This window comes from Artibeus jamaicensis, unplaced genomic scaffold, assembly GCF_021234435.1.
Source record: "Artibeus jamaicensis isolate MK-2021 breed Jamaican fruit bat unplaced genomic scaffold, CSHL_Jam_final contig_387, whole genome shotgun sequence".
Lineage (NCBI taxonomy): Eukaryota > Metazoa > Chordata > Mammalia > Chiroptera > Phyllostomidae > Artibeus > Artibeus jamaicensis.
This window is the reverse complement of record NW_026521812.1, coordinates 40171984-40190890: the sequence shown is the minus strand read 5'-3', so window position 1 is coordinate 40190890 and position 18907 is coordinate 40171984. Positions and strand designations below refer to the sequence as shown.

At 34.9% G+C, this 18907-nt stretch overlaps 1 protein-coding gene across 3 annotated transcripts in view; it reads left to right on the top strand.

The window, feature by feature from the left end:
* ZNF292 (zinc finger protein 292) overlaps positions 1-18907 on the top strand; it is a 104227-nt gene that overhangs the window by 47571 nt on the left and 37749 nt on the right. For 2 of the 3 annotated variants that reach the window (XR_008391515.1, XM_037143836.2), the window contains exons 2-4: positions 4499-4653; positions 4851-4929; positions 7187-7322. Coding sequence is in view for 1 of the 3 variants with exons in the window: in XM_037143836.2 (XP_036999731.2) it covers positions 4499-4653; positions 4851-4929; positions 7187-7322 (370 nt within the window). In the remaining 2 variants the exon portion in view is untranslated. Of the gene's footprint in view, positions 1-4498; positions 4654-4850; positions 4930-7186; positions 7323-18907 lie in introns of those variants that run through there. The other variant, XM_037143837.2, reaches the window with a different exon arrangement.

The window sequence follows — 18907 nt, the reverse complement described above, 5'->3', positions numbered from 1 at the left end:
GATCACAAATTAAGTTTGAAAACTCTCATCTGAGGACAGTAGAACTCAAATAAAGAAGTAATGTTTGTGTACCTTTTAAAGAGCTAGATGTATCAAGAATGTAGAACGTGGGCAAAATGTAGATGTATGTAGCTATACATGATTTTTTTAGTTTTCCTGAGGTTTGGGAAATAGGAAATGGAAGAAAAATAATTTTAAAGCTGTTGGGAAATTTGTTCGATGTATTTTCTTTTCCAGCAAACTTAAAATTACAGGGTGGGGCAAAAATAGATCTACAGTTGTGAGTGTGAGAAACAGTTTATTCTTGCATTATTAATTAATTAATGTATTTTCATACAAACAACTGTAAACCTACTTTTGCCCCACCATATAGGGTGGAAATTGACTCATTACAAGAGAATGGGGGAAATTTAGAGGTTCGTTTTATTTATTTTTTAATCTATATTTTATTGATTATGCTATTACAGTTGTTCCGTTTTTTTTCTCCCCTTTATTCCCCTACTCCCTGCACCCTCCCACCACAGCAGCACCCCCACCCCCTTAGTTCATGTCCATGGGGCATACATGTAAGTTCTTTTTTTATTATTAAAGATTTTTATGTATTTATCTTTAGAGGGGAAGGGAAGGAGAGAGGAGGAGAAACATCAATGTGTGGTTTCCTTTCGTGTGTCCCGTGCTGGGAACTGGCCTGCAGGGAACCAGCCTGCAACCCAGGCATGTGCCCTGACTGGGAATCGAACTGTGATTGTCTGGTTCGCAGGCCCACGCTCAATCCACTGAGCTACACCAGCCAGGGCTAACATATAAGTTCTTTGGCTTCTACATTTCCTGTACTATTCTTAACCTCCCCCTGTCTATTTTGTACCTACCAATTATGCTTCTTATTCCCTGTACCTTTTGCCCCATTCTCCCCCCCCCTTCCCCACTGATAACCCTCCATGTGATCTCCATTTCTCTGATTCTATTCCTGTTTTAGTTGTTTGCTCAGTTTTGGGGGATATTTTTTGTTTTGTTTTTGGTTCAGTTGTTGATAGTTGTGAGTTGTTATCATTTTACTGTTCATAGTTTTTGATCTCCTGTTTCTTAGGTAAGTCCCTTTATCATTTCATATAATAAGGGCTTGGTAATAATGAACTCCTTTAACTTGACCTTATCTGGGAAGCACTTTATCTGTCCTTCCCTCCTAAACAATAGCTTTGCTAGAGAGTAATCTTGGATGTTGGTCCTTGCCTTTCATGACTTGGAATACTTCTTTCCAGCTCCTTCTTGCCTGTAAGATTTCTTTAAAGAAATCAGCTGATGGTCTTATGGGAACTCCTTTTTAGGTAACTGTCTCCTTTTCTCTTGCTGCTTTTAAGATTCTCTCCTGATCTTTAATCTTGGGTAATGTAATTATGATATGCCTTGGCATGTGCTTCCTTGGGTCCAACTTTTTCGGGACTCTCTGAGCTTCCTGGACTTCCTGGATGTATATTTTCTTTGCCAGATTGGGGAAGTTCTTCATTATATTTCCAAAGAAGTTTTCAATTTCTTGCTCTTTCTTTTCTCCTTCTTGCACCACTATGATTCGGATGTTGGAACATTTAAAGTTGTCCTGGAGCTTCCTTGGCCTCTCCTCATTTTTTAAAATTCTTGCTGCTGCTTTCTGTTCTGGTTGAATGTTTATTTCTTCCTCCTCCTCCAAATTGTTGGTTTGAGTCCTGGTTTTCTTCCCTTCACTGTTGGTTCCCTGCATATTTTTCTTTATTTCACTTGTCATAGCTTCACTTTTTCTACTTTGCAACCATACTCAGCCATTTCTGTGAACATTTGATTACCACTGTTTTGAATTGTGTATCTGATAGGTTGCTATCTCTTCGTTGCTTAGTTCTTTTTCTGGAGTTTTGATCTATTCTTTCATTTGTGCCATGTTTCTTTGTCTCAGCACAGCTGTTAGGTTGTAAGGGGCAGAACCTTAGATATTCACCAGGTGGAGGCAACTCATGTTGCTGTGTAGTGGTGCACTTTGTGTACATTCTAGGCACCCATGGGTCTCCAGCAAACTCTGCTGTGATGCTAGAAGTTTTCCCCACCACCACAATCCACACTGATTTACAGCCAGAGGTTTTGAGGCTTAATTTTCTTACACTGAAACCCTTGGTTGTGCAGTCTGTCTCACTCCCCAGTTCCTCCCAGTTTATCTGTACACAAATGTGGGACTGCCAGCTGTCATTTCGCCCACCCAGTCCTCCAGCTGTCACCTTGCCATGCGTCTATTATACCCTGGTGCCTGTTTCTGCCTCTCCTTTCCATCTGGACGAATGTTTATTCTTTAACTCTTTGGTTGTTGGACTTCCATACAGTTTGTTTTTATAGCAATTCTAGGGGTTTTTTTGTTTGTTCTTAAATTTGTTGTCCTTCTTTGGTTGTGTGAGAAGGCAAGATGTATCTTCTTACACCTCCGTCTTGGCCAGAAGTAACCTATAGGTGTTCATTTTAATCCATATTCGATTGGGAGATTTGCCAGGCATGAAGTTCCATAGATGTCTAAACTTGTTATTCCAGAAAAGGAAAATATTATTTAATAACTTATGCAGAAAGGTAGATGAAAGCCAAGTAAGAATCATATGTTTGGTTGATGCTAATTCTGAAATCTTTGAAGATGTAAGCGAAGTCATCGTCTTTCACATCGTCGTAAGGTACCCAAGGAAAATGTTAAAACCAACCATGCAAACATTTGTCCATGCAACATTTCATAGACACAGAACTTCATACTCAGTTTTATTCCTAGAAGTAGAGGGATAATCACAAAAGAATCCCAGAATGCATATTTTTCTGTTCATTTGGTAAGTTTGGTTTAGATTTTTATAACTTCTGTTGAGAGAGAGATTTTTCTTTTTTATTGCTGACACCAAATCAGTGTCCTAAAATTCAGTCCAAATTCTGACACTAGCCAGAGTTTAACGTCAGACTCCACAGGTTAAAGGGCTCAGTCTCACAAGGTGTCCCTAACTTCAGATGTTAGTTACAAATACTGAGTCTTCAGGTTACCTGTACTTCTGTCCAACTTGGAGGGGAGGAGGGTCAGGGTCTATGAGTATATGATTGTTCAGAAAGTGGGTTTTTATTATATTATTTTTTTAATTTACCAGATTACCTTTTCTCTTCTTTCTTTCTTACCCTCTGATTATGTAACTACTTCTAGTTAGAAGTTAGTAGAGAGGGCAAGGCAGTGTTTTCTTCTGAATGTTTTGTCGTTGAATATAAATTATTTCCTCTTTCCTACCATCTTTTCTTCCACCCTACCTACACTATTTTTTAAAGCTGCTACTGTGTACCAGAGTATACAAGCCCTCACAGAGTTTTCCTTCAACATACCTTTTTTTCTAGAAAATGACATCTGAATTTTCACATGTGATGAGATGAATCTTAAATCTTGAAATGTGAAGAGGGACAATTGTGTCAATCTTTTATATGATAAACACTGAATTAGAGTCCTACCTCATTTAGCATAACTGTAGAACCTTTTGGATAGTTTTTAGTAACTCAGTTTTAGTAGTTAGAGTCATGACATATGGATGTTTAACTAATGAAGCCAATTTTTTCCATCTCATTATTCTATAGCATGAACAGCATTTTTTCTTTAGTGGTTCTGATAAGCTGAATTTGAACTACGTACTTCATTAAGGAATAAGGAGTGTTATTAGCACTTTATTACAAAAATCACTTGACCTTATAGTCTTTAATATTGATTATATATGTTGAAGATCTTTAGTTGTTGTTTTTTTAAATTATAAAACTTGTCATAAAAAAAAACCCAGTAATATAGATCTTGCTGGTATGCCTTAGTAGGTTCAATGCCGGCCTGAAAACCAAAGGGTTGCAAGTTCAATTCCCAGTCAGGATACATGCCTGGGTTGTGGGCCAGGTTCCTAGTAGATGACATGGGAAAGGCAACCACACATTGATGTTTCTTTCCCTCTCTTTCTCCCTTCTTTTTCCTCTCTCTAAAAATAAAATAAAATCTTTAAAAAACAGACAGTAATATGTTATGCACTATAATTTTTATTAACTGAAAAATTGCATGTTTTTTCCTACCATTTGTGATTCATTAATTTTTGTGTTGAATTTTATGTTCCTTATATGAAAAGTAGAAAACAAATATTCTTTGAAAATTTTCTATTTAAAATAACTTAAATTTTTAAAATTTTGAGTAAAATGTGGTATTTTGACTGGGGTAGAGAGGAGATCATGTTTATACTATTTAAAACCAGCCTTCATAAAATAATGCCATATTGTTGGATGAATTAACACTATTTTTTTCCCTATGGAGAGCTGCTAGAAATAAGACAGTGGCTTTATAACTTTTAACTATTTTAATCAGTATAAACTAATGTTTGTTTTAATAAACAAAAAATGTTATTTTAAAAATTTCTCATGCAGGAAAGAAAAACAGTTGATTAGTCCAATATATATTTGGATTTACATTAAATACTTTTTATTATTCATTCCAAAACAGACACTCCTTGAATATGCAGAGAAATGGAAAACTTCAGAAGATCCCTTACCTTTATTGGAGGTATACACAGTGGCTATCCAAAGTTATGTTAAAGCCCGACCTTATCTTACCTCTGAATGTGAAAATGTAGCATTGGTTCTGGAGCGCTTGGCATTGTGAGTAGACCTTTGAGTTAAATAAAAAAATTAGATTTAGCTTTTTTTGTTTTACCTTTATATCTCAGCTCTTGTGATAGTTTACTTTTAAACTGATTAGTTATGGGAAGTCTACGGATATTATATAGAATTACTCATTTTGTTTTACTTCAAATTTTAATAATTATTTGTATCCTTACCAACTTTTTGTTTTTTAGAAGCTGTGTTGAGCTTTTATTGTGCCTGCCTGTTGAGTTATCAAATAAACAGTGGGAACAATTTCAGACACTGGTGCAGGTAAGAATATTTGCCTATTGCAATATAGATATATTTTAGATCAGTTTTATTTATTCTTAATAAATTATTGGGTTCAACTTTAAAACATCTATGTAGTGAGAAACATTAATTGCTCTTGTTATTAGCACTAGTATCTTGCATATAGTAGGTACCCAATAAATGTTTCCTAAATGAATATATATTTAGTTTGGTTGAATGTGCACTGTTCTTTAAGATTGTATAATTAGGAGACTGCCAGAGCAGTCAGGGAACGTAAAAGAAAATATCCTCATTTGTATTTAGAAACAGTTTAGCTAATGCTAAAACTCTGTAATATGCTGTATGAGAATTTAATGTATCTCATTTAATTCTTACAAAAACTTTGTGGGCATAGTTATGTTTTTCCCATTTTAAAGGTGAGGAAACTGAGGCTCATACTCTAAAATATTTATCTGCCTGTACTTATACAGCTTATACCAAGAATAGTTATTTGAACTCAGGTTCTTTATTCCAAAGCAAATGCTTTTTTTCTTAAAGCTGAAAACACATGCGTTTTCTCTTTTATTATTTTATTCTATTTATATGAAGTACTATACAATTCTGCATTTAGTTGTTTTGGAACATTTTCAAGCACATTCAATTTTGTTTCAAGCACTAGATTGTGCTGGGTTTTATTATAGAATCAAAATTTTCATTAATTGGTTAAAAAGAGTGTTCCTACTAGCCAGTTTTAAAAAGTATAGTTGTCTTTTTCTCTAGCCAGAATTCTCAAAATAGCCTTTGGCCTTATGTTTTTCTGCAGGAGATATGTTACAGAGAGTTAGTCTCAAATTTTAGAAGCATGTGAAATAAACTGTAGTTAGAGAAGTCAGTTTTCCTATTTAATATTAAACATTAAAATTTATATCAAGTATAAAATTCTCATGAAAGTAGGATTCTGTATCTTAATACCATAGGATTCTATTACGTCTTACACATAATAGGTACTTAAAATTGTTGAAACAAAAGTGTCTTGTCACATTGCAGATAACTTTTTGATTATGCAATTTCTACTTCAGCATATCAGTACCTTGTGTCTTGGGTTTTTTCCTAGAATGTTTATTTTTAGGTAAATAATTCAGACAGTCTACCACAGAATTAAATAAGTTGTTTATATATAAATATAATACTGATTCCATTATGCTATTTGTTTGTTTGTTTTTGGTCAGCCTAAGATATACTTTTAAACTTTTCCTTTTTAAAATAATAGTACTAGTTGATACTTTCATAAAAGAGTTCATGAGAAGGAAATAACTCTTTAAATTCCTCTATGGTAGCTTTCAGCAATTGCTCAAAGAAAATCTCTTAAAGCACTTGAAATCATGGCAGTGGGAGTTTTTATTGTATTGAGGAACAGATGTTTTGCAAAAACATAGCTTGGAATTTTAAGAGTTTCCACAATACTGCTCTTATTTTGGAGCTTCCTTGGGGTTATTTTATACCTGCTTGACAACATTTGTTTCATTTTGCCTCTGTGTTAACTGTTTAAACATTTCTTTACTCCACTAGAGGATAAGTCCCATAATCACAGAGACTAGTTCTCTTCCCCCAGTACTTCTCTGGTACTTTGCCCATAGAAATTCTCAGTAAACATTTTCTGAATTGAATAAAAACTATTGGTCCAAGATCCTTTGTGTCCTGAAGAATAAGCCAATTACATGAACATTTGGGAAAAAAAGTAGTAAGCAAGGTTCATGTCAGCTGTAACAGAATTTTGCTAAGAATATGTAGTGAGTAAATGAAAAATTATGCATGTAATGTTTTTTTCCATGAGTCTCTTACTGGAATATGTGTAAGTGGTCACATGGGCCTTGATGCAGATCTGTCATTTATTAAGAATACAAATTTGGGGTTTTTTTTGTGTGTGTTTTTGTTTTTTGTTGTTGTTGTTTTTACTAACACAGGATGTAAAACGAGTAAGGTCTTTTATGATATAGATATTTTTATAGCTTCTTTGAGAAATAGCTTTGCTCTTGGTTTAGATTTGGGGGGAAAAATAACATGGACTTATTTATAAAGCTACACTGTATTTATTTAAACTTTATAATTGATGTAATGCTTATCCTTGAGATTTTACTTTAAAAATCAGAAGTAGAGGAATTTAGCACTTTGTAATATGACATGGAAATTTTAAGATAAAAGTCTTATTTTTCAAAAGTTTAGTATTATATTTAAAGCCTGATAAGCTTGCTTTTAAAAATCTGTTGTAATTCTTTGGATGTTTATTTAATATTTATAGGTAGCTCATGAAAAGCTGATGGAGAATGGCAGCTGTGAATTGCATTTTTTAGCTACTCTAGCTCAAGAGACTGGGGTGTGGAAAAACCCGGTACTGTGCACTATTCTTTCCCAGGAACCCTTGGATAAGGATAAAGGTAAATTTTCTAGAGAGAGAGAAAGAAAGAGAGAAAAGATTAGACCAGAAAAAATAAGTACTTAAAATTGTTTCGATGTGGTTCATCTCAAGATATCCCAAACAAGGACCATTTGATTGAGTTTTATTTGAGGTGCTTGAAACCCTTCATTTTTATTTATTTTTGGGGAAAGATGTATTTATAGGATTTTACAGTCTTAACATTACAGAGAAACTACATTTCCCCCCCATCTTTTTAATAGAGGAATTCTCTCTGCAACATCCTGACAGGTGGCAGTCTGACTTATATTTGATAACTAACTGACTTGACAGATGGAGATGCAGAAATAGGGTAGTTAAATGCTTTTCTTCAAAATAGAATAAGAAATTAATGTTAGAACTCTCAAGTCTCTTTTTTTTTTTTTTTTTTTTTTTTTTTTTTTTTTAAATTTATTTATTTTTTTGCATTGATTATGCTGTTACAGTTGTTCTATTCCCCCCTTCATTCCCCTCCATCCTGCCCCCCCAACCCCACCATTACCCCCCTTTAGTTTATGTCCATGTGTCTCAAGCCCTTTAGGTTCTATATTTCCCATACTATTCTTGCCCCCACCCATCTATTTTCTATCTACTGTCTATGCTACTTGTTTTCTGTACCTTCTCCCCCCATCTCCTCCTCCCACTCCCCTGTTGCTAACCCTCCTTGAGATCTTCATTTCTATGTTTCCACTCCTGATCTAGCTGTCCTGTTAGTTTGCTTTCGTTTTAGGTGTGGTTGTTAATAACTGTGAGTTTGTTGTCCTTTCACTGTTCATGTTTCTTTAACTTCTTTTTCTTAGATAAGTCCCTTTAACATTTCATATAATAAGGGCTTGGTGATGATGAACTCCTTGAATTTGGTCTTATCTGAGAAGCACCTTATCTGTCCTTCCATTCTAAATGAAAGTTTTGCTGGGTAGAGCAATCTTGGTTGTAGGTCTTTAGATTTCATGACTTGGAATATTTCTTTCCAGCCCCTTCTTGCCTGTAAGGTCTCTTTTGAGAAATCAGCTGACAGTCTGATGGGAACTCCTTTGTAGGTGACTGTCCCCTTATCTCTTGCTGCTTCTAGGATTCTCTCCTTCATTTTAATTTTGGCTAATGTAATTATGATGTGTCTTGGTGTGTTTCTTCTTGGGTCCAACTTCTTTGGGACTCTCTGGGCTTCTTGGATTTCTTGGAAGTCTATTTCCTTTGCCAGATTGGGGAAATTTTCTTTTATTATTTGTTCATATAGTTTTTCCACTGGTGGTTGTGTCTTTCCCCCTTCTGGTACCCCTATAATTCGGATATTGGAGCGTTTAAAGATGTCCTGGAGGTTCCTAAGCTTCTCCTCATTTTTCTGAATTCTTATTTCTTCATTTCTTTCTGTTTGATCATTTTTTTCTTCCTTCTGGTTCACTCCATTGATTTGAGTCCCAGTTTCCTTTTCATCTCTATGGGTTTCCTGTGGAATTCCATTCATTTCCCTTAATTTAGCCTTCATATGTTTCTCTAATTTGTGGGTATAATCCACCAGATCTGTGAGGAAGCTGATGACCAGTGTTTTAAACTGTGCGTCTGAGAGTTTTGCTATTTCTTCGTCATTTAGATTTATCTCTGGGGCTTTGAGTTCTCCCTGCGACATTTTTGGTCTGTTCTGGCCCTTTAAGTGGGAAAAGCGGCGCCTTGGAGTCCCAGGTCGCTGGGTTGTGAGGCTGTATGTGGGGGCGTGGTCAGAGCGGGGAAATGGCGCCGCTGCCGCCGTTCCAGTCGCTCACTCCCTCACTCCCGCGCAACCAGGCAACCACAGTCAACTCGCTGCCACCGCTCACCGGTGGGCTGCTCGGTCGCTCACTAGGTCCAATCCTGGGTTTGGAACCCGTGCGACTGGATTCGCACGTCTGGATTCCGCGCCCGGGTCCCACTGAGCCCTCCTTTGTAACTCCTCACCCGACGCCGGTTTCGCCCCTTACCGGTCGGGCTGAAGAATTTGTTGTTAGCGGACTTCCGAAAAGTTCAGTTTTCCGTGTTCTGGTTGTGTTTTCTGATGCTAATATTTAGTTGTCCCTAAACTTGGTTGTGTGAGGAGGCAAGGCACATCCACCTAAACCTCCATCTTGGCGGAAGTTCAGAACTCTCAAGTCTCTTATCTCTAAGATTAGTACTCTTTCTCAAGGAGCTTGTTGCTCAGTCTTATTTTATCCTTCTTTCTTGTTATTATATGAGCTCAGGCAATAAAGATCTCAGTTAAACTCAAACCAGCTGGTAACCTATTGGAAGTAGATGGCTAAAACACTGATAAGTGTTGAGAGTTCAAAAACTATATACCATAATGAAAAGCATAGTTGTCATCTTTGGTCCTTTTCTTGAGATCATTTTGGAAAGTGCCCAGCTTTCATTCTAACCTTTCCCAAGGTTAAATTAGAGAATTAAACAAGTTGGCTCTGTTGTTTAATTACTGCTTTTCCTGTTGATTGATGGCAAACTCTATGTATTTTACAGTGTGACAGCAAATTTCGAAGGCTCTGAGAATGAAGTATAAAGCTTGTTGCTCATGAGCTCTTCTGATACTTGGATATTTACTAAAAGGCTTCCCAGCTAATCTCCAAATTTCTCTTCAAGCCAGTTGTTCCTACGTGACTCCCCTTCTTTCTGTTTCTCCGTGCTTTCCCGGTTGTTCTTAGCAGTGTTATCTGTTTTCTTAATTTTTACACAAAAAATTTTTAGTGCCCCGAATTAGTTAATGTTTTCAAGATCTTAGAGAGACAGAGTAGACATTCATTATTTAAAATGATAAGAATATTTAAAAGTTGAGAATCTTCAGGTTTTTTTGCCTTTGGCATATTAGTTTTTATTTCCATTATATTGATATCATTATGTTTTTATTGTTATAATCAAATTATACTTCCTAATATTCTCAGCTTTTAAAAATAGTGGATGTGATATAGTAATAATATCAAATAACATTGTTTAGTTCAAGCAATTTGAAATATGTTTTTATATGCATGGTTTCATTTAACTATCACTATGACCCTAGGAAAAAGGTCTTGTTTTTCTATTACACATATCAGAAAATTGAGGCTCAGAAAGATTACTTGGCTTTTCTACATCACATTGCCAGTGATGTGAGGCAGAGCCAGGAATTGAAATCAACTTTTCAACCTCTCTTTTCTGGAATATGCCCTGTTGCACCTTAGCCTAATAAAAATAAAATTCCATCTAGGTTAAATAAAGAATTAACTTCTTTTTTCTGTTTTCAATTTCTGAAGAGGGTTTTTGGCAAACTTACACATTATGCTAAAGTAGGAAAATGAAATATTTACCTTAACAGCGATTTAAATTTTATTTTAAAAGAAAGTGTACTTAGTTTTCTTACTTGTTTAAAAGTGCCTAACATTGTTTCTGTTAACAAATGTCTGCCCATCTCTGTGATGCTTTATTTCTTGGTCTTCATCTGATAGAGCCAATGGAATAATTTGGACTGTGCAACCAGTAGGAGTTTCTATAATAGCAAATGGATTGTAGGTAGTCCAACTTTAGTATAACTGATAAAGCAACCAGAGAGATACTATATAATTAAAAGATTTTTTGCAGCCATAATCTTTACATGGTTCTGTATTATTTAGAATGCTTCTTTGATAGGAGTCATTTTATGTATAATCACACAAACTAGAAGAGTATAGTCATTTCCTCCTTTGAAACAGTTGTAGGGATTAACATTTACACATAACTTATTTACATTTTCAAATTTGATGGTTCTGAAAGATGGGGAACTTTTAGCTTTTTATATTATATATTCAGCCCCTTGGTTTAACTTAATCTACCAGCAAGTTTGAAGAGAAGAGCTAGAGTTCAGAGAACAATAAGTACACCTTAATAGGCATTGCTCATTAGTTAGTTTATAGTGAAACCTTTCAAGTTTGATGTAATATTTCAACAGTAGATAACCCATTTAATCTCAAATTATTTCCATTTTTGTTTGGTTTTGGTTTTGGTTGGACTAAGTTTGGTCCTACTAAAACCCAGCTAGACCAAGAAATGCTCTTTGATTTGGGGGGATTGAGAGTTGGCAGGACTCAAAATTTAAAATACTGGTTTCTCTTTTAAGATGTTAGCCTCCTAAAATTAAGGTGACTCTAATAACTAAACCAACATAATGCAGATAGATGGCTTTTGATACCACAAGAACTTTTAGGCTCATACACTGCTTGTGCCTTTTTTTAGTCATAATCTCAAGATTGGAAAGGCACTGAATGATTTTTTTTTTTTTTTACTCAATTGTAACTCCTTTCTAAAACATCACCGGTAGATAACGGGCCTTTACTTGAACACTCCTAGAGAATAGTAACTGTATAGTTCAGTCCATTCTTAACCTTCTGTTGGAAAATACTGTGAAAACTACATTCTTAGAGTTTACATCTTTTGGATCTAGAGTTCCCCTAAAGCCATATCAAACAGTGTAAATCTGTCTTCCCCACCATATCAATCAAGATATTTAAAGATTACCATCTTGTCAATGCTTAGTCATCTTTTCTTCTGTAGACTAAATGCCATCTGTTAAGGCTTTTACGTCTACAATCATGCTACCTAATTTTTTAGTGCATTTTGTTGGTTGTGGTTCTCTTTAATGTATAATTCTCAGAACTTACTGTGTACCCAAAATATGAATTAGCCAGCTTTGAGGACACTAGTACTCTCCCCTTCATCTAAAAGTGTATACTTATGACTTAAGATGACATTGCCTTTTTTGGGTAGCCAATCTTTCTCACAACTCAATGAGGTCATTAAAACCACACACAAAAAATATTTTTAAATGCTACTATCAAATTATTTATATTTTTATACTTTGTCTTTCAGTATTTTTTTTTGTCTGTTGAATTTTACTCTTTAATAAGATTTATTTTGTCTCTGTAATTGTCAAAATCCTTTTAAATCTTCATTTTGTTTTTCAAGGTTTGACTTGTTAGCATACATTCTTTTAGCATCGAGGTCCTTGATAATAATTATGAAAAGATCATGTCCAGAAACCTAGCCCTTGGGATGCTTGCAGAAGTCTTCCTGCTTGCCTTCAGTCCTTTAATGAACACTTTTTGGTTATTATCGCTTTATCAAACACACCCATCATTTCTTATGTCTGGCTTATAGTTCTCCTTTTTGTCTATAAGGATTTGATGAAAAACTATAATATTTGGCTAGTTCTATTAAGTTAGACTGTTTAATATTGGGGTTAGTCTGACCTAAGTTGTTATTTTTTTAATGAACTTTTAGTTTAGATTTATAGAAAAATCATGAAGTGTTCTCACAACCAGTTTTCCTACTGTCATCTCGGATTATTTTGATACATTTGTCGCAATAATAAATCAGTATTGATACTGTGTTATTAAAGTCCATACTTTATTCAGTTTTCTTAGTTTTTACTTAATGTCCCTTTTCTGTTCCAGGATCCCATCCAGGATTCCACATTACATTTAGTCATCATGTCTCCTTAGGCTCCTCTTGGCTGTGAGAGTTTTTCAGATTTTCCTTGTTTTTGATGACCTTGACAGTTTTGAGGAATTCTGGTCAGGTATTTTGTAGCACATCCCTCAATTGGGATTTCTATGATGTTGTTCTCATGATTACAACTGGGCTTGTGGGTTTGGGGGAGGAAGGTCACAGAGGTAAAGTGCCATTGTCACTACATTGATCAAGGATGCGTGCTGTCCGTGTTACTTTTGACTGTTATGTAATCCTTGATCATCTGGCTGAGGTAGTGTGTTTGTCAGGTTTCTCCACTGTACAGTTATCTTTCCCCCCTTTCCATACTCCCCTCTTTGGAAGAAGGTTACCATATGCTACCCACACAGGTAGAGAATTAACCTATCTTATTGAAGGAGTAGTTATCTGCATAGATAATTTGGAATTTTACACAGGAGATTGGTCTTTTCTTCCTCATTGTAGCCTCATTCATGACTTATTTTATACTTTGGTCATAGTCCAATACTACTTTATTTTGTTGCTCAAATTGTTCCACCTTTGATCACTGGGAACTCTGAGTTAACTTCTGTGACCCTTTGCCATAATCCCATATTGTGAGTTATATTTTTTGTTTGCATACTTTCTTGCTTTCTGGCACTACAAGTTGCTTATCTTGCATATTTCCTTCTCCAGTCTTAAAATCAGCTAATTCTTCAAGAAGCCCTGGTTCCTTTTAATGAGAATAGTAGTAGAAACCAAGACCTGGTAACTGGGTGTGCCATCTGGTATGATGGCACTGATACTAGGGTCATGTTGTTTCTAGGACCTCTCCATGGACAAGGCAACAAAATATGTTGGTATACTAGTCTGTGTATATGCACGTGCCTATAAACATTTCTATGTGCATGGAACCAACTGTATGATGTCTCTAACTCTAATCCATACCACATTGATTATTCTGGCATCCTCCTCTTTGTTTATCTATTACCTTGACTTCAACAAAATGTCATATAATTGGAATGATATAGTATGTAATCTTTTCAGGTTGGCTTTTCCTATACCCTTGACCATCCATATACTTAATCAATCCTAGTATACAAGTATAATATAAACACCTAATGTCCCCACCTCTTTTACTGAAGTTCTTTCATAACATCTGTGATACATTTAGATTCTTTTTACCATATTTTACATTTCATCCTGGGCTTTCCAAACCTCCTAAGTAAACTTTAAAAATTTCCATACCTTAAGATTCCCTCTGTGCTGGAGAGTTTCGTGGATTTTGACAAACACATATGTCATGTATCCCCATTAAAGCGTCATACAGAATAGTTCACTGCTCTTAAAAAAACTGCTGCACCTACTCCACCTTCTCCTGAGTGAGCACCTGACAGCTCCTGAACTATTTGCCAACTTTTCCATTTTTGAGATTGTTGTAATTATAGCTTTTTCAGTCTAGTTTATTTCACTTAGCAGTGTGCATTTAACATTCATCTGTCTTTGGCTTAATAGCTCATTTCTTCTTATTGTTGAATAATACTGTGTTGTATGAATATACCACAGTTTATCAATTTACCTAATAAAGGGCATCTTATTTACTACCAGTTTTTATTGTTTATGAACAAAGTAGTATAATTAATTTTGAGACTCTTAGGATTATATCTGTTTCTCTTCAGTTTCGCAAATGTACCTTCAGCCTCATTTTGAAAATTATACTTTCTTGTTTGTTTTTATTTGCTCCATTGTTCTACCCTTTTCAGTATAAAGCTTATCAAAACCACCATAAGAGTAGATAAATTTTTCTTTTCTCTGTCATAAATAATACATAATTAGATTCAAGGAGCAGGCCTTTTATTTTTCCTCAAGAAAATTATTCACCTTCACCAGAGTCATTGTTCTCAACGTTTTTGGTGTACTCAACATATTTGCACACTCATGGTGTATCATTGGACCTGAACCTGCTTTTACCTTTTTCCCTACATGTCAACATTTGAAAATCTAAATTTTGAGAAAGCTTCCTATCATAGTCACACGGAATTTCTGTGACCATTTTCTACTTCTTTTTTAAAAACTTTTTAAATTGATTTTAGAGCAAGAGAAAGAGAGATTGAGAGAGAGAGACCTTGATTTGTAGTTCCACTTACTTATTCATTCATTTGTTGATTCTTATATGTGCCCTGACCAGGGGTTGAACCCACAACCTTGGTGTATCAGAAGAGTTCTAACCAACTAAGCTACCTGGCTGGGGCTTCCTTTCTCCTATATTGGGGTAATTTGCAATTGCATAAATTGTATTTTTATCACTTGTCAGTCCTTTCTTGAATGTAAAAGCCTGTAGTCTTCTTTTTCGTTTCTCCTTTTTCTTTTTTCCTCCTTCTATCTCTTTTTACTTATTCCTTCCCCTTGGTTTTCAAAGGACATTTCTAAAGCTTAAGCTTTTCATAATACTTATAACTCCTTCAGAGTTTTATGAAAAAATATCTTTATTTCAGTAATAAACTTGGCATTTTAAATTGAACATGGAAAAATTGCTGCCTGGTTTACCAGACACTGTCATGCATAAGATACAATAATATCTTAAAGAGGGAGGAAATAGGAGCACGAAGCAAATGATAAGTTAATACTTTTCAGGTAAATAGGGCAATACCAGATTTGATTTTGCATGCACAACTGCATTTACTTTCAGGTAGTAAATCCAGTTCTTTTGTTATATATATGGGGGGTATGTGTGTATTTATCTTTACCTGTCTATAGAGAATTCCAAAAGGGCTGACTTTGAGTCTTAGACTTACAATAAATCTACTGACAGTGTTTTTTTGTGTTAGGACATTTCTCACACAAAACCACTAAAAGAGCATCTTATAGACTACATATTAATTATTCTTAGAAATACAGTTTTCCTACCTTCTCCTTCATTGTCTTTTTAAAAAACTTTATTTTGCTTTGTTTCTTTTTCTTGTTCTTAACCATCCTCGTCTTATTTTAAAAAATTGCTACTAAATTAAAAAAAAATTTATTTATTTATTTATTTTTAGAGAGCGGGGAAGGGATGGTGAAAGGAAAAAGAAACATCAGTGTGTGGTTGCCTGGGGGCAACCTGGGGGCCTGGCCTGCAACCCAGGCATGTGCCCTGATTAGGAGTGGCCCCAGTGACCTTTTGGTTCGCAGGCTGGCCCTCAAGCCACTGAGCCACAGCAGCCAGGGCTAAAAAATTGCTACTAAATTAGATTGCATTTTACTTGGGTAGAACCCTGAGGTCCTTGAGGATCAGTGACTCTGGGTAGAATTAAGTTGGTTGAAGTTAACTGCAATAAGCTTATAAAAGTGTTCACTGTCTCATTTCAGACTGATAACATATTTTGTGTCTATTTTGTATTTTGTTAATATTAATTATATTCTGTCATAAAATTAATACAAATACAGTGACCCCAAATTTTTCATTTTCACTAAAAATTATTTTAAAACATACTCATTGGCTTCTTGAAACATTCTAAAAATATCTATTTTTTCTGTTTTAATGAGTGTACTTTATAATAATTTTATATAGTTAAGTATATCAGAATTTAATTACTAGAAATTAAATTTTTTCACACAAAATTGTTTTATATGTCAAAAGTCATTTATGATCATGAAGTTTACCATAATTGGTCATAAACATAAACTTTCAGACTTAATTAAAAAGCAAGAAACATATTTAAGCAATTCTGGAATCTTTAAGTGAAACTTTTTTTCTTTATCAATGTAATGTGTTCCCTCAGGAAAAGGTGATAGATGGGTGAAGGTTAAGTCTATCTGTAATTGGTAATTTTGACAATGAAATACACTTACCTAGAGCAGTTGTGTCAGTTCTGGCTGTGCATGAATCACCTGGAGACTGTTTAGACATTCCTGTACTACTGCTGGAAGCCTACCTCCGGCCAGTTACATTAGAGTTTCTACATGTGAGCTCTAGGCATTAGTACATTTTAAATGGTTGAGAATTTGACATTTGGGGGTTAAAAACCACTGATCTAGAGCTTGAAGTGGTGTGTTTTTATTAAATTTCCAAATTTGGATTATTTATTTATTTATTTATTTATTTATTGCTGTACTAACAATGCTGGATTGATTTTCTTAATGCATTCTTTCACTGTGGTAAAAAAACATTACATTTAGTGTACCATTTAATCATTTTTTAAGTGTTCACTTAAAAACACAATCATACCATATTTACTTTTTTTGTGACTGGCTTATTTCACTTAGCCAAATGTCCTCAAGAGTCATCATGTGGTAGCTCTGACAGGATTTCTTTCTTTTTATGTGTGAATAATATTCTACTGTTTGTATATGCCACATTTTGTTTATTCATCTCTTTGCTGATAGACATTTCAGTTGCTTCCACCTCTCAGCCATTGCGAGTAGTACTGCTGTGAACATAGGCATACAAATCTCTCTTCAAGACCCTGTTATTTTGGATACATACCCAGAAGTGGAATAGCTGAACCATTTGGTAGTTCTGTTTTTAATTTTTTTGAGGAACATCCAGTCTCTTTCCGTAGATGTTGTGCCATTTTACAGTCCCATCAGTAATGCCCAAAGGTTCCAGTTTCTCCACATCCTCACAAACACTTTTGTTTTTTGATAGTAGCCGTTTTGATAGCTGAGGAGTGGTAGGTACCTCATTGTGGTTTTGATTTCCATTTCTCTGATGGTTAGTGATATTGAATCTGTTACATTTATTGGTCAGTTGTATATCATCTTTGGAGAAATATCTATTCAAGTCCTTCGCTCATTTCTTTTTTAAAGATTTCATTTATTTATTTTTGAGAGAGAAGGGAAGGAAGGGAGGAAGAGAGGGAGAGAAACATTAGTGTGTGATTGCCTTTCTTGTGCTCCCAACTGGGAACCTGGCCCACAACTCAGGCATGTGCCCTGACTAGGAACTGAACCTGCCACCCTCTGGTTCACAGGCCAGCATTCAATCTGCTGAGCCACACCAGCCAGGGCTGCTCACTTTTTAATGGTATTTGACTTTTTGTTGTTGAGTTGTAGGAGTTCCTGTGTATTATAGATATTAACCCCTTATCAGATACATAATTTGTAAATATTTTCTCCAGTTCTGCACATTGCCTTTTTACTGTTGATTCTGTACTTAGATGCACAAACGTTAAGTATAATGTAGTCCCATTTGTTTTTGTTTCCTGTTGCCTGTACTTTGACATGACAGCGAATAAATCATTGCCAAGTCCACTGTCATGAAGCTTTTCCATTTCGTTTTCTTCTAGGAGCTTTATCCTTTTTGGGTCTTATATTTAGGCTTTTTAGAAATTTTTGAATTATTTTTTTATTAACGTAAGAGTGCAGCTTTATTCTTTTGCATGTGGATATCCAGTCTTCCAGCACTATTTGTTGAAAAGACTGTCCTTGTTTCATTGAGTGGTCTTGACACCCTTGTTCAACATCGTTTGACCATATATGTGAGGGTTTATTTATGAGCTTTCTATTTTATTGCATTGCCTACATGTCTTATCTTTATGCCAGTACCACACTATTTTGGTTATTGTAACTTCAAGTGTGAGACCTCTAATTTTGTTCTTTTTCAAAATTGTTTTGGTTTGAGGTCTCTTGAAATTATAATTATAGGAAAAACTTTTCTATTTCTGAAAAAAATGCCATTGTAATTTTGGTAGGAATTATCTTGATTCTGTAGATTGCTTTTGGTACTTGTAATCTTAACATCATTTTGTAATCCATGAACTTGGGATCTTTCCCTGTATTGTGTCTTCTTTAATTTCTTGTGGCATTATTTTATAGAATGGGGTATATAAGTCTTTCATCTTCTTGGTTAGGTTTATTCTTAAGTATTTTATTCTTTCTGTGGCTATTGTAAATGGAATTTTTTCTTAATTTTATTTTCTCATTTTTCATTGATAGTATATAAAAAAGGAACTTATTTTTGTTTTGCTTTTTGTGTTTTGCAGCTTTGCTAAATTTGTTTATTCTCAATTTTTTTGTTTTGTGTGTGTGTGCAATCTTTAGAGTTGTCTACATAGAATATCATGTCACCTGCAATCAGATGGTTTTACTTCTTCCTTTCCAATTTGGTTGTAAAACACCCTGGGTCCCAGTGGAGAGATGATGGAGAGGGTA